Raw genomic sequence first — 15,197 nt, forward strand, 5'->3', positions numbered from 1 at the left:
TCTAATTTTTTCTTAGTGATTGACTTCAATTAAAAAAAAATTTTCTGTACACTGTGTAGTTACAAAATGCTATGTCAGTTTTTAATGCTAAAAGCCTATTTTAGACATTGCTTTCTATGCTTATTTGAGAACCAGGAAAGGTGAGCAGACTGTACCTCAAAAGTATTTAGTGTTTTTTTAAAATGTTGTGTTAACACTGTGTAAATTAAAGCCAGACAATCAAGCCAAGATCCTCTACAGTCTTTTAACAAGGAAACTGGCATTTAAAAATAACTTTAAACAACATATTGCTCCCTCTTTCTCTAAGATTTTCCCCCAAAGAATGCTGGGTACTAACAGAATTTGGAAGGAAATACGAATTCTCTGAACAATTATAATTGTTCTCAGAGTATACAAATATATGCCAGCACACCCTAGCAAGGCTAAAATATTGATAAAATGTCTATAAGTCAGTGTGCTTTTATGTTTCTCACAGAATTTAAATTTGAACAATTTTTAAGACATGAGATCATTGTGATTAAATGGTTAATTCAGTATGGTTAGTTCACAACTTGCTATTCCTGAGATATGATAACCCTAACATACTAAGCATGGAATCAAAGATGTTATTATTGAACTAAAGAAAAATAATGTAGTCAAAGACTAAGAGAAAAAGAATGTAAAAACTAACAACAACAACAACAACAACAACAAAACCCAAAAAACTCCAGGCAAGTGGAAAAGTCATGGCTTGCCAAAAGACTTTCCTATAAGAGCATTAAAAAAGCCACAAATGGATCCTCTGAAGAGCTGTAAAAAGTGTTTGATCAAATCATTTTTGAGACTTTTGAGGTACAGTTTTAGTGTTATAATAGTTTTTATAAAATATAGACTGTTTTATCAAAAATATTTATACATTCTGTTATAATATATTGCTTTTGCCCTCAGTAACTGCCAATATAAAATCTGGATCCAGTGGCCTAAAATGTACAAATGCACTTAACGTAAATGCTGGAGTTTGAGGTGTCTGCTTGGCCACTGTACAAAAGTGATGAAGTGGTGAAATTAAATAATAAACCTACAACATAGAATACATTACAACTTGCACATATACATGTTCACAGCATGTATACAACGATAATCCCTATGTTTTAACAGATATAGTTCCCTTCTACAGTAGATACAAGAATAAGATAAACTGGGCTGATAAATGTACAACGAATATCAAAAAAGGAGTAATTAGTTCACTGATTTTGGAAGAAGGTATGATTGAATATATCGAGCGTCTAGACTTTGGGAATGCATACAGGTAATACAGTATCTTGGTTTAGGCTAATCAGAAGTCTTCATTCTTAACATTTTAAGTAGATGTTTAGTTGTTCCTGTTTGCTTCAGCATGGTTTAATAAACAAAAGATTGTTTGGCAAGTAGCTCTGTTGGAAAGCTATGAGGCTCTGTTACATGGTTGGTAAAGATAAGGCAATAAAAATTTTTCCCTAATAAATATAGAAAATTTATAAAACAGGACATTAATTCATTTTTTAAAAAAACAAGCCAAAAAATGTGTACAAACTACCACTACATTTTTTTGATATTATAGTAATTTCATTAAAAAAATAAGAGCATTTGCCTTATTCGAACAGATTTACTACGTGTGAACAGTAATAGCATCCCAAACCCTTTTTGTTCTTTCTGTAAAATATAGCTAAATGAAGTGAAATGATTAATCTTCCCTCCACTTAAGGCAGGCATAAGGCATAGCGAGGGACCATGGAAGAGTGGTTTTTTCTTTTTTTAAAAAATAGACTATTGATCCAAAAGTATTCATTTGTGATAGGTTTTCATGGCCGATGTTCATTCCGCTTAAACTCCATGAAACTATTTCCAGTGCTCAGATTTACGTTGAAAATACATTAAGAAGCCACTTTCAAGAATGTTTTAGAGTAGTACTTTTAAAGAAATCTTCAGGTGTTTGAACAAAAACTGGTGGCACAGAGAGCAAATGAAGGGTTGCTATTGTTAAGAGGTCTTCTTGTGAGTTAGTGTGCTTGGTTTCACAGTGTCTGGGAACTTAACACCAATCAGCAATGTAGTCAAAATCTCTGAACATTTCTTGCTCCTCTTCTGAAAGTATCCTTGGTTCTCGAGGTGGAGTCAAAATAGGGGCTTCTGAGGTAAATTCATCATCAAAATTACTAACATCTTCTCGTCCTCTAATGGTAGGTACAAATGGCGGCTTTACTTTTTTGTCCATCAGAGCACTCCAATCAATTAGCTGGATTACAAAATATAAAATGACCAGTTTAGTTTCCTACACCTAATTGCTATTTTCACAAAAAATTTTAAAATGTCACACTTACCCGGAAAAATGGGTGCTTTTTTACATCCTCTGCATCTTTCTCACCAGCTCCAAGTCGTCGCTCAGGATTTCTTCGTAATAGCTAATACAACATAAAATATAAAAGTTAAAATAAAACCAGTGACTTCATTGATAAAGATTCTCATAACTTACAAAGATTTAGATGTGATTTTTTTTGGGTATGTGTTTGTCTAAACCATGCAACATCTATGAACTAAAAAACAACTTCTAAAGTTCTAATTGGGAAATTTAAGTAGTTTATAAACCATTAGCTCTTACCCTTCTCATTATTGATATGGCTTCTGTAGATAAGAATCTTGGATACCTTACTTCATCATTTACAATACTGTCAAAAACCTCCTCTTCATCATCACCAGGGAAGGGAGACTAGAAGAAATATCTTTGAGTAACTAAAAATGCATTTCAGTACTGTAAAATCTTATCACCTATCCAAAGTACCGCCAAGAACCACATAGTGAGGAAAACAAAAAACCTACCAAAACACCAAACAAATAAAGACTGTAAGAAGCCACAAAAGGTACATAATAGATTATCCAGAGGATATACCAGATACTCTTGTTGAAATCTTCATCTTTATTTCACAAACCTTAATAACAAAGTTGGTTATATTATACATTATCATTTTTCATTTAATTCCATTCTATTTTATTTAATTCATTTATTCATTTATCTGGCCAGACAGTAAATATTTTGAGTGCCTACTAGATAGTAAAAATTATTTAGCTAATCGACATGTTCCTCAAGAAGCTCAATCTTGGGGCGCCTGAGTGGCTTAGTTGGTTAAGCGTCTGACTTTCACTTAGGTCATGATCTCGTGGTTCGTGGGTTCGAGCCCCATGTTGGGCTCTGTGCTGACTGCCAGCTCAGAGCCTGGAGCCTGTTTCAGAGTCTGTGACTCCCTCTCTCTCTGACCCTCCCCTGCTCACGCTGTCTCTCTCTCTCCTAGAAATAAATAAAACATTAAAAAAAAATTAAAAAAAAAAGAAGCTCAATCTTGTGGAAAGACAGAGAAAAACTGGGTAAAGTAAATATGGAAATAAGTGTCACTACAGAGAGAAGCTCAGAGTTTGTGGGAATACATCTGATATGGATATACTTTGAATTTCACAATCAGTAGCAAATTAATTAGCAAAACACAATTAGAAATCTGCAGGTATAATGATGGCACTAATAGCAGCTGCCAACGAAATTCAAGTCTTAGGGCATTTAGGTAAGCAGAGTATTAAAATGTTGCTCATGACAGGAATGACCCTAAGTCATAAAAACATAGATTACATTCAGTATAAGAATTGATTTACAAAATGATAAACTCTCAAACATGTTGAAATGTTGACTATGAAATATGACTTATTATTTCAGAATTTGAGGTGACTTATATTTGGTTGCTTGTTTCCTATAAAGTTTTAATGAATAAGAGCCACATAGAAAGCAATATTAATGTAAAGGGAAGGATCTTTGACCTGAGGAATCTATGAAAATGAATTTAGAACTCAACTTACTAAAGCTGAGCTGCCAATCTTATTGCCCACATGTAAGCAATGTAAGCAATCTTATTGCTCATATATAATGAGCAAATATGTAAGCAAAAACTTCAAACTTTTTGGTTATCAAAACCTTAGTTTGTTCATTTACACACTCAAAATAGATAAATCAAATAGGTAAATGAAATAAGTACTATGTGAGATAACATACTTTCTTTCTGGGATTGAGACAGCAGTAAATCAGGGGAAAAATTCTATTTCGTAAGGATTCTCAATCAGAATTTCAAGTGGTAATACAAAACACTTTTGTCTATCTGATCAATTTTGTATTTAAAAAATGTCACTTTATAAATCCCTGAATAGTGAAGATATAACCACACATTCATTGAGATGTTAAAGTTCCTGGTTTCTCCAAATAGATTACAAGTTAAAAGGACTAAGAACGGAATGCTAACAAATATGTTTTAAACAGATATAAAAAGAATTCAATAGTTTGTTCAGATGTCAAGAGTTGAACTCCAATATCTAAGTTTACTTAATATTTCTCTGATGCTTTCATTCTCATTTGGCATCAAGAAGGGGGATCTGGTCCTTCCAGTCCTCAAAACCCATACAAACACAAATACAAATTTGAAAACACGTGATACCAGTGAGTTTTCATATATTTATAAAATAGAGAAATTAGACATAAACTTAGCCAAACCTCACTTTTATCACAGTTAAAAGTTATTGCTAAAATTTTACCAGTGCTAAATTGGTAAATTTAAACTATAAAGTACACAAATGAATTTTAAGTTTAGTTCTTTTCTCAACTACTCTCTTAACAAAGGTGCCAAAGAGAAAGGAAATTGCAATAAACAACTGTGAAGGAATAGCTGGATCCACTGTCTTTTATATACTAGTAATTAAGAGGTTAATCAATTAGAAGCTCTTTTTAAAAATATAGAACAGGAGCTTCCTCATTTGTTCACTGCCAAGTTTTCCAGTCACTTTAGAAGAGGAAGTAGAATCAACTGGCTCTTAATTATGTAGTATTTTGCAATAAACTCACATTTTTTGCCTATCAGAGCTAACATGGAGAGTCAATTTTAAGCAAGCCTGTAATTTTTGGTAACTTAATTAAATATCATATATAAATGAATACCATATTTAAAAAAAACAAAGCAATAAAAATGTTACTTTAAAAAAGGTGAGGGGGGAGGGAGTTCAAGTATGCCAGAGCTTACAGAAACAACTATTATGAGTACTTCTGACATTCTTAGAAATCAAAGACCACTGTGGATTAGGGATAAGATGCATCTTTCCATCCAAAAAACTGTATAGCAGCTTTTCTAGATATAGGTAGAAATTTCCAGGTCTAAATCACTGCTCTTAAGAATAGAAATAAGGTTAGGTGGATTCCATACCCTAAGGTAGCAAAACACAATGGTTTAGAGATAGGTTCTGAAGCCAGAGAGCCAGAGTTAAAAACTGCAGCTCCACCACATGAGAACTCTGTAACTTTAAGTAAGTTATTAACTTCTTTGTGTTTCCAGTCATACACCTGAAAATGGGCATAAGACTAGTATTGAGCTTATTAAAGGGTGCTGAAAAATTAAATGAGCTAGTATTTATAAGTAAATAGGATAGTGCCCAGCACATGGTAAACATTTTAATTAGCTACTTCTTTTCCTCCCTTTCTAAGTATCCACTCCAATATATAACATATCAAAGTGGCTATTGTTTAGATGGACTAAAATACCTAATTTGAAATAAGTGCCATTATATGACAATACAGGGTAAAACTTTAGAAACTTCTGACATTCGATAATTTGGTCAATCACTTATTCAGCTACTAATTTATTCATGCCTAGAATGTATAAGGAAGGTTTTTGGTCTGGGAAACTGCAAAAACAATGAACCAATCTCACTTTTTTTTCATCCCAAGATCATCCCAAGATCAAAGCAGGTTTCAATTCCTTGTCCTAATATTTACCCTTTCTCAAGTCCACTCTAATTTATCATTTCCAACAATTTATAAAAAAATAGATTAGCTAATTATTATTGCTTTATTTATTAGATATAACTGTTACCTAAGTGGTAACAACTTCTCGGGATAACAAAGTTATTTTAAGTAAATTGAAAGAAAACAGGAGAAAAATGTTAATCTTTCTAACTCTGTTGTACTGTTTTTTATTTTGACCAATGTATAGCTGACTTTTTGTTAAAGGTATACAGTACATTCTTTTCATTAGTCTTTCTCTTATTCCCTATGAAATGATCAATTATTTATGATCATGTGTTAAAATCAGAAAACATAACCACAGCATACTGAAATATAAGGTACGATTTTCACGGCATTCTATAGATAATATAAAAATCTAAAAAACACAGTGAAGGTAATGTAGAATTTCAGGCAATTATTAGCATATTATAAAAATGTATAAACATATATAAAACTTAAGCTCCACTTATGCAGGAAATAAATCATTTATAAATGACATATTTTGTTCTTTCAGTCATCTTTTCTAATTTCTCTCTCATCTATTTTATACTGCTTACCTCACCAACGAGCATTTCATATATAAGAACACCAAGGCCCCACCAGTCTACAGCCCTTGTATAGGATGTTTCTGTTAATACTTCTGGGGCAAGAAATTCAGGAGTGCCACAAAATGTGCTTGTTCTATCTCCATATCCCATTCCTGAAAAGGTAAAATTTAAGTGTTTGTTAGCAAAGAAAAAAGTCTAGACAACAGATAAAAAATTAGACAATATCCTTAGGAAGTAAAATTAAACTTCCCTTTGTGCATGGTGACCAAACTCAAGATATACCAGACTTCTACAGAAAATGTTAAGAACTGGTATAAAGAAAACTGTGAAATAGTAACTATACTATTAATAGGTAAAAATAAGTAAGTATAATTTTCATACTTCATTTTATTTACTTATTTGCCCTTTCTTGTCATTACTTTACAAGTGATGCTAAGAAGTTACAATAAAAAAATTGATTCTGAGCTTCAATTTCTATCATTTTTTTCAATTCAATCTTTAAAATATTTTATTTGGTTCATTATAAAAATAATATTAAGTATACTTTGGAAAACACCAAAATGCAAATTCTTGGATAACCAAGAGTTAGCCACCAAAACAACCCTGAAGAAGAAAAAACAAAACTGGAGGTATCACAATTCCAGATTTCAAGTTATACTACAAAGCGATAGTAATCAAAGCAGTATAGTACTGGCACAAGAACAGACACATATATCAATGAACAGGTCGGAAAGCCCAGAAACAAACCCACGATTCTATGGTCAATCTTCGACAAAAGAGGCAAGAATATGCAATGGGAAAAAGTCTCTTCAACAAATGGTGTTGAGAAAACTGGACAGTTACAGAGCAAAAGAATGCAACTGGACCACTTATACCACACATGAAAATAAACTTAAAATGGATTAAGGACCTAAATGTGAGACCTAAAATCATAAAAATCCTAGAAGAAAGCAATTTCTCTGGCATTGGTAGTGGCAACATCTTTCTAGACATGAGATAAGGGAAATAAAAGCAAAAGTAAACTATTGGGACTACACTGATACAAAAGCTTCTGCACAGCAAAGTAAACAATAAACCAAACTAAAAGACATCCTACTGAATGGGAGAAGATATTTGCAAATGACATATCCGACAAGGGTTAGCATCCAAAATATATAAAGGACGGATACAACTCAATGCCAAAAGACCCCATAAACAATCCAGTTAAAAAAATAGGCAGAAGACATGAACAGATATTTCTCTAAAGAAAATGGCCAAAAGAGGGGCGCCTGGGTGGCTTAGTTGGTTAAGCGTCCGACTTTCGCTTAGGTCATGATCTCGCGGTTCGTGGGTTCGAGCCCCGCGTCGGGCTCTGTGCTGACTCCCAGCTCAGAGCCTGGAGCCTGTTTCAGATTCTGTGACTCCCTCTCTCTCTGACCCTCCCCTGCTCATGCTGTCTCTCTCTCTTTCTCTCCTAGAAATAAATAAAACATTAAAAAAATTAAAAAAAAAAAAAAAGAAAATGGCCAAAAGACACAAGAAAAGATGCTCAACATCACTCATCTTCAGGGAAATGCAAACCAAAACCACAATAAGATATCACCTCACACCTGTCAGAATGGCTAAAATCAAAGCCACAAGAAACAAGGGTTAACGAGGATGTGGAGAAAAAGGAACCCTCATGCATTGCTGGTGGGCATGCAAACTGGTGCAGTGGAAAACAGTATGGAAGTTCCTCAAAAAATGAAAAATAGAGCTACCTTATGATCCAGTAATCACACTACTGAGTATTTACACAAAGAATACAGAACCACGAATTTGAAACAATATATGCACCCCTCTGTTTACAAGAGCATTATTTACAAGAGCCATAATACGGAAGCAGCCCAAGTACCCATCAACAGATGAATGAATAAAGACTATGTGGAAGATATATATATATATATATACAACGCAGTATTATTCAGCCATTAAAAGAATGAAATCTCTTCATCTGCAAGAACATGGATAGAACTAGAGAGTATAATGCTAATGAGTTAGAGAAAGACAAATACCATATTTCACCCATATGTGGAATTTCAGAAACAAAATGAACAAAGGGGAAAAGAAAAAGAAACAAACCAACAAACAGACTCTTAACTACAGAGAACAAATTGATGGTTACCAGAGGTGGGTGGGGAGGGTGGGGGGGAGGATGGGTGAAATAGGTGATGGGGATCAAAGAGTACATTTATCATGATGAGCACTGAATAATGTAAAGAATTGTTGAATCACTATATTGTACACCTGAAACTAATACTACACTGTATGTTAACTATGCTGGAATTAAAACTAAAAACTTAATAAAAAAGGAGTTAACCAAATGTGCCATATACACATATTTAGTATTAATCTTTTAGTTAACTAGTTCTCACATTTATTTTTCTTATAATTTAGTGAATTTTGTTCAGTTACTCAAAATTTTAGTTTAATTTTATAATTTAGTAATATATTAATCAAATACACATTCTACATATTGAATACAATGTCTCAATATATTCTAAAGTGTTAAAAGCTCCTTATAAGCATGATCTTATGAAAGAATTTGAAAGAAAAGCTCTAAATTCTAAATTTTAAAAGGTATGCATTTATAATGACTGAAAATCTCAAATGAACTTGGGAGACTATGGACCAAGATTTGAAGAGTATAATTAAATACATTAGGAAAAATTTGGTGTTTTTGCAAATTTCTTCAACATTGTCACACTTTTTTTCTTCAATAAAAAATTATTTTTAAAAAGAGTTGATATCTACATAGGTTCTACACAAGTCTTTTAAGTGACTTGGCCAAGATTAGGGAAATGTTAATTAAGAAAGATAGTTTCTTGACTTTTATTTTATGCTTTGATCAAAACTAGAAGAAATTAAAAACTCCAGAGGATACTTTTAGGAAACTTTTGGGATAAAACTACTCTAATTTTTTGCTTTGTTTATAGTAGTACTACTAGTAGTAGTAGTATAAAATCCATGACATTTAAATGTACTATATATGTCAACTGCCGTGGTTATCATATTTCATTCATTCTGATAAATTTTCTTATCTTGATATTTTTATTGTTATTTATTTATTCTTTCTTTTTTTGAGAGAAAGAAAGAGAGCATATGAGAGGTAGAAGCAGAAAGAGAGAATCTTAAGCCAACTCCATACCCAGCACAGGGCCTTACATGGTCCTCAGTCTCATGACCATGAGATCATGAACTGAGCTGAAAGAAAGAGTTGGCTGCTCAAACCAAATAAGCCACCCAGCGCCCCTTGTTCTGGTATTTTTATACAAAGTTGAAAATAGGCCCTATTAGCTAGAACTTCAATTTAGTTACACTCCAAGGAAGGAGTTAACAACAGGCTCTTGGGTCATAAACATCTGGGTTTAAATTCCTGCTTTGCCACTAGTTAAAAGCTTAGAAAAGTTGTCTCACCTTTAAGGAAGAGACAAGAGGCTATTAGTTTTTCAAAACAAGATGATAGCGGGCAGTAGTAGAGGGAAAATGAAAAATTTAAGAAATATTAAGGAGGTAAATGTAGCACATTTTGGTCATTAACTTGATGTGGAAAAGTAAAGAGAACAGAGTCCAGGATAATATGTTTTCAAACGGGAGATTGTGAGAAGATTGTGGCACCATTAACTATGAACTGGAACCTGAAGAAAAGAAACTATTTTTGATTGTACAGTATTGGAGGCACCTATTGACTATTCAATAGTCAAGCAAAGATGTCTAGTAGATAGTTGAATATATATGTGAGGAAAGGAATAGTGGATTTGGGAATCATTAGCGTATTATTTACAGTTAAAAACTAGCAATGATGAGCAATGGGCAAAGGAAAACTCTGAGGAACAAAGGCATTTAAGTCTACAGTGTTCAATACAAGGAAGTCCAGTAAGAGGGAAAAAAGTATTATTGGACTCAGATTAAGAGGCTGGTGGATAACTGATGGTGATGTATTTACAAAGTTCACTCATTTATTCATCCAACTACTTACTCACTGAATACTTAAAATGTGCCAAGCACTATACTATACTGTGCTATGAAAACAAAGCTGACTGAGAAATGAGAAGCTTGTGCAGAAGGGGGAAACACAGTCAATGTTCCTTACAATGCAATTTATTAAATGTCAAGATAACAGTATCTACTTACTATATGTTAGACACTGTGCCATATATATCCAATTCTTGAAATACTCTTAAACAAAAAGCATTATATTCATTTTATATCAGACGAAACAGACTCAGTGAGATTCAAATAACTCATCCAAAGACACAGCTAGTAAGTGGCAAAGCCAGGATTCAAACCTAGGACTGTATGGAGCCTAAACCTGTGGTCTTTACACTATATGCCACCTCTGATTCATATTTCCCTAGTTTACTTATTTATTTTTGAACATATAGAAAAGATTCTGAGATATATTCATATTTTCTCCCTATTTAAAAACGTCAGAAGTTTTACGAAGCTGGACAGAAATCATCAGGCCTTTGTAATTTACTATGTACAGTCCCAGCAAAGTAAGAAAAATTGGTGGCTTAACCAATGCTTTCTCAGAGTAGTGACAGAATTTTATTTATTTTTTTAGAAAGAGAGAGAGGGAGAGAGTGTGTGCATGTACGTGTGGGGGAGAGTCAGAGGGAGAGGGAGAGAAAATTTCAAGGAGGCTCCATGCACAGTGTGGAGCATGGGAGATCATGACCTGAGCCAAAATTAAGAATCGGACACTTAACTGATTGAGCCACTCAGGCGTCCCCATAAAAGAGGATCTTAGGTTTTATATTATGATTTCTGAAAATCTAACCTATTCATAATCACAGAATCCTTAATAATGTGATAATTAGATTATATGAACGGTCCATAATATCTTAACAAAGAATAAAGTTAAAAATATATTTTGCTTTCCATAGACAAAGTTGAAAACTGCCAAAGTACAAAGGAATAGTAATCCGTTAGAAAAGGAACTTTAAAATATCCAATTACCTTCTTTGCAAAGACCAAAATCAGCAATTTTCACAAAGCCCTCTGTATCTAGCAATAAGTTATCCAATTTCAAATCTCTGTTCAGAATAAAAAAAATGCAAAATGAAAAAAATTCAATAAAATCAGTAGATAATGTAGGACAAAAATAATTTCAACAGGAGCTGTACATTTTTACTAGAAATGAGGTTTCCAAGTTACGATTTGAGATTTAAATATTATATTACAAACGTTCACTTTTCTTCCTTTTGGCAAATTTATTACTCCACATAATATAGTTTCTGAATAAGTTTCACCATTATACAGAAACGAATGTATTTTAAAAAGGAATGTTTTATCTACTTAAATATGTATTTTAAAGCATGGAAGGAGTTCAAGTATTTTTAACTTTGGTTTTATTAATTTGTTATTTGAGATAGTCTGACTTGGACTAAGTTTGAAGTTCTTCTACACACCATCTGTAAGAAAAAACTGTCAAGGTATCAAGAGGGCAGGTTTAACATTTTAAGAGAATAATGCAAAATAAAGAGAAAGCTATCAATGACCAAACTTGATTAAATTAAAATTGATTAAAAATAAGTTAAAAATATTTTATCCTTTGAGTAAAATAGGACCATGAGGAAACCCTTACCTTGGATATACTGTTAGAAGTTTGAATACACTGATGTTTATGGTCTCCTTACTAGCCTTCCTGAATTTGTCTAGTCTAGAGCAATGCTATTCAAAAGTGTGGTCCATTGCTTGGCTGCTGGGCTATTATTTGTTGCTAGTCTGCAACTTGATAAGGAGCTTATATTAGTACATAAGGCAGCTGTGTCACCAAGTACAGTGTTTAGTTGACAGCAAGACTTTAAGGAAGCAGTGTGATGTTTTATACTCTGGTATACACTACTTATTTTATCATGGATAAATTTTAGTAGTACTGGTCTATTAAAGTTTTCTGCAGTAGATGAGTTGGACATAAAATATTCACCAGAATGAATATTGTTAGTGAATTTTGTTATCAAAGCTCAACTTATAATTTGACTATTTTAACTAGGTAATGGGCAAAAGAACAGGAACAAAAAGATTTATCATATAATTATTATGTAACTATTTCTTTCAAAATTGTGGAGTTTAACATTTTTACAGGTCACTTATCATTTGAAAAGAGAAAATTAAAAAGCTGGTTAAACACAAAATATCCTTCCTAATTATTTTTAATTCAAATTCACACCGAAGTAAGCCATTAGAAAGTATCAAAACCTTACTCACCTATAAACAATTTTGTGTTCATGTAAATACTGCAACCCAAGAACTACACATGCAGCATAAAATCTGTTGGAAGAAATAAAAAGACGTTTAATAAATTCCACTGCTGTTGAATCCCAGTTTATAATTTTATGCTTCAAAGCAGAATTCTGTAGTAAACTAATTTCATAAATATTTATTTAGTCCTTAGTATAAGCCAGACACAGTAAGACATGTCCTAAGTATCAGGGGTAAAATTAAAAACTAAGAAAAATACAATGTCTACTATGGGAGCCATTAACTTTGCTGGTCACTTAAGTCCTCAGAGTAGACATCTGATCTGGAAAAATACAATTTACCATAAAGACAGAAGGACAGTGTGAAAGGTAGAACTTTCATCGGGGAAATATAGGACATTTCCTAAGACAGAAAGCAAAAGAGGTGTAAAAGGCACCTTTGATAACCAATAATGAATTTTTTGTGGCTAAAGTAAAATATGGGGAAGAAGTAGGAGACAAGGCTGAAAAGACAGCCTGGGGTCAAGCTGTGAAGGACCCTAAATGTCATATTATGGATACTGAAATTTCTTTTTTTTAGTGATGGAGAATCACATCATTTAAATCGGAAAAGAATGAGCACATTTATGTTAGATTTCTGAGAGTCGTATGAAGGTTGGAATAGAAGTAGGTAGATACCCAGAGGAAAAACAAACAGATAAGGCTATTGTGCAGGTACAGACGGAAGACCAGGAGAACCTCCAATGTAGTAGCAACAAAGAGAGTAAAGACATGGATTCAAAAGAAAGTTTAAAACTAGCACAAGATTGGTCTCCCTAGCAGCAGAAGATGAGACAGAGAAGGAAAAACTTAAGATGACTCTTAAGGTTTCCTTAGTATAAAGAGAGAGAGAAGTAGCCCAAGTTTTGTGGGGAAAATGAGGTTGGCTTAGACAGGTTGACTTTGAATGGTCTTGGGGCAGGTGAAAAAATTGGATAAATGGATTAGAATCTCAGGTAAACTTGAGTCCAACTATTTAACTCTTGAAAAATAGGACCATCTTTGTTTTTTACAGTTTTTATGCTAAATTTTTAGAATAATGCCTGAAACATGGCAGACTTACTGAATGAGAAGGTAGGTAATAAACAAATGTATTTAAAAATGCAGATCTGTTTTCAGTGCAGAATAGCCTATAAGGAAACACTCAGGAGAATCAGTTCTTAATTATGCAAGTAGTATACAGGTATTTTCTCTATCAAGTACACATAATACCCCTGGCCTCAAAGCACAGTACTTCATTCATCCATCTATCTATCTCAACCCAATGCCACTATCATCTATAGAGATAACTACTTTTATTGGTTTGGTGAATGTTCTTCGAACTTTTAGAATGCACACTTAGATAAGTTAGCTATGTCTTGTGTTTACTTATTTTTTACAAAAAAATGGGACCATATTTTGGCAGAATTTAAAAGTGCAAATATTTAGAAATCTTTGATTATACATTAGATCTTACATAATTATTTGTTGAAAGTTTGAAGAATTTAGCTCAAGTCCCATTAAAACATATGTGATTCTGAAATCGCTTACTTTAATACATAAGATTTTGGCTAACTTATTTTGGTGACCAAACAGTATTATAACAATTATAAAAATACCTTGATTTTTAAAATTTCATTTTTTGTAAACAGATTACCCTAATGACACACAATAAATAATATATATTTTACTAAATGCTTATGCTATGTGTCAGGTATACGTTAGAGATTTTCACTTATTAGCTTATTTAATCTTTAAATCAAAGCTTTAAATCTTTTACAGAAATAGAAAATGAAGCTTTCAGAGAGAGTAACTATTTTGTTTAAAGGTGCGAAGCTAGGAAACAAGCCATTTTTGGTACCGCAGTCTCAGTTGATAAAAATTTGCTGATCACTTAGTATATGCCAACCATACTTCTAGGTGTTCCACTAATATACAGAATAGACACCCTCTTCCCTTTTAGTGAGAGGAGACAGACAATAAAAAGATAAAAAATAAATAGATGACTTCAGGTAGAAATAAAGTGCTATGGAGATAATAGCAAACTGCATACGACTGATCTGCTTTGGACATTAGTGATGTAGTGGTATTTTAGATAGGGTACTCAGGAAAGGATTTCAAAGAAATAACATTTGAAGTGAGGTCTGATCTAATCCAATGGGATCTAATCAGAGGGAGGTATTTCATATTTGAAGTACTGCAATGTAGCATTTTATTCTTTTTTATTTATATTTTAATGTTTATTTGAGAGACAGAGAGAGAAAATGAATGAGTTGAGGAGGGGCAGAGGCAGAGAGGGAGACACAAAATCTGAAGCAGGCTCCAAGCTCTAAGCTGTTAACACAGAGCCTGCCGTGGGGCTCGAACTCACGAAATGTGAGATCATGACCAGAGCTGAAGTTGGATGCCCAACCAAGCTACTCAGGCGACGCCCCCCCCCCTTTTTTTTAATGTTTTATTTATTTCTGAGAGTGAGAGAGACAGCATGAGCAGGGGAGGATCAGAGAGAGAGGGAGACACAGAATCAGAAGCAGGCTCCAGGCTCTGAGCTAGCTGTCAGCACAGAGTCTGATGTGGGGCTCG

General features: G+C 33.2%; 1 protein-coding gene across 2 annotated transcripts in view; it reads right to left on the reverse strand.

Moving 5' to 3' along the window:
- Positions 1 to 6: 6 nt before the first annotated feature.
- Positions 7 to 15,197, reverse strand: part of PKN2 (protein kinase N2) — a 138,243-nt gene continuing 123,052 nt past the window's right edge. For both annotated transcript variants that reach the window (XM_077746092.1, XM_077746093.1), the window contains exons 17-22: positions 12,604 to 12,666; positions 11,353 to 11,429; positions 6,382 to 6,524; positions 2,618 to 2,725; positions 2,340 to 2,420; positions 7 to 2,254 (exon numbers count right to left, since the gene is read on the reverse strand). In XM_077746092.1, coding sequence (XP_077602218.1) covers positions 2,051 to 2,254; positions 2,340 to 2,420; positions 2,618 to 2,725; positions 6,382 to 6,524; positions 11,353 to 11,429; positions 12,604 to 12,666 — 676 coding nt within the window. In that variant the 3' untranslated portion in view covers positions 7 to 2,050. The remainder of the gene's footprint in view (positions 2,255 to 2,339; positions 2,421 to 2,617; positions 2,726 to 6,381; positions 6,525 to 11,352; positions 11,430 to 12,603; positions 12,667 to 15,197) is intronic.

Source organism: Crocuta crocuta, unplaced genomic scaffold, assembly GCF_008692635.1.
Source record: "Crocuta crocuta isolate KB4526 unplaced genomic scaffold, BGI_CrCroc_1.0 scaffold48, whole genome shotgun sequence".
NCBI lineage: Eukaryota > Metazoa > Chordata > Mammalia > Carnivora > Hyaenidae > Crocuta > Crocuta crocuta.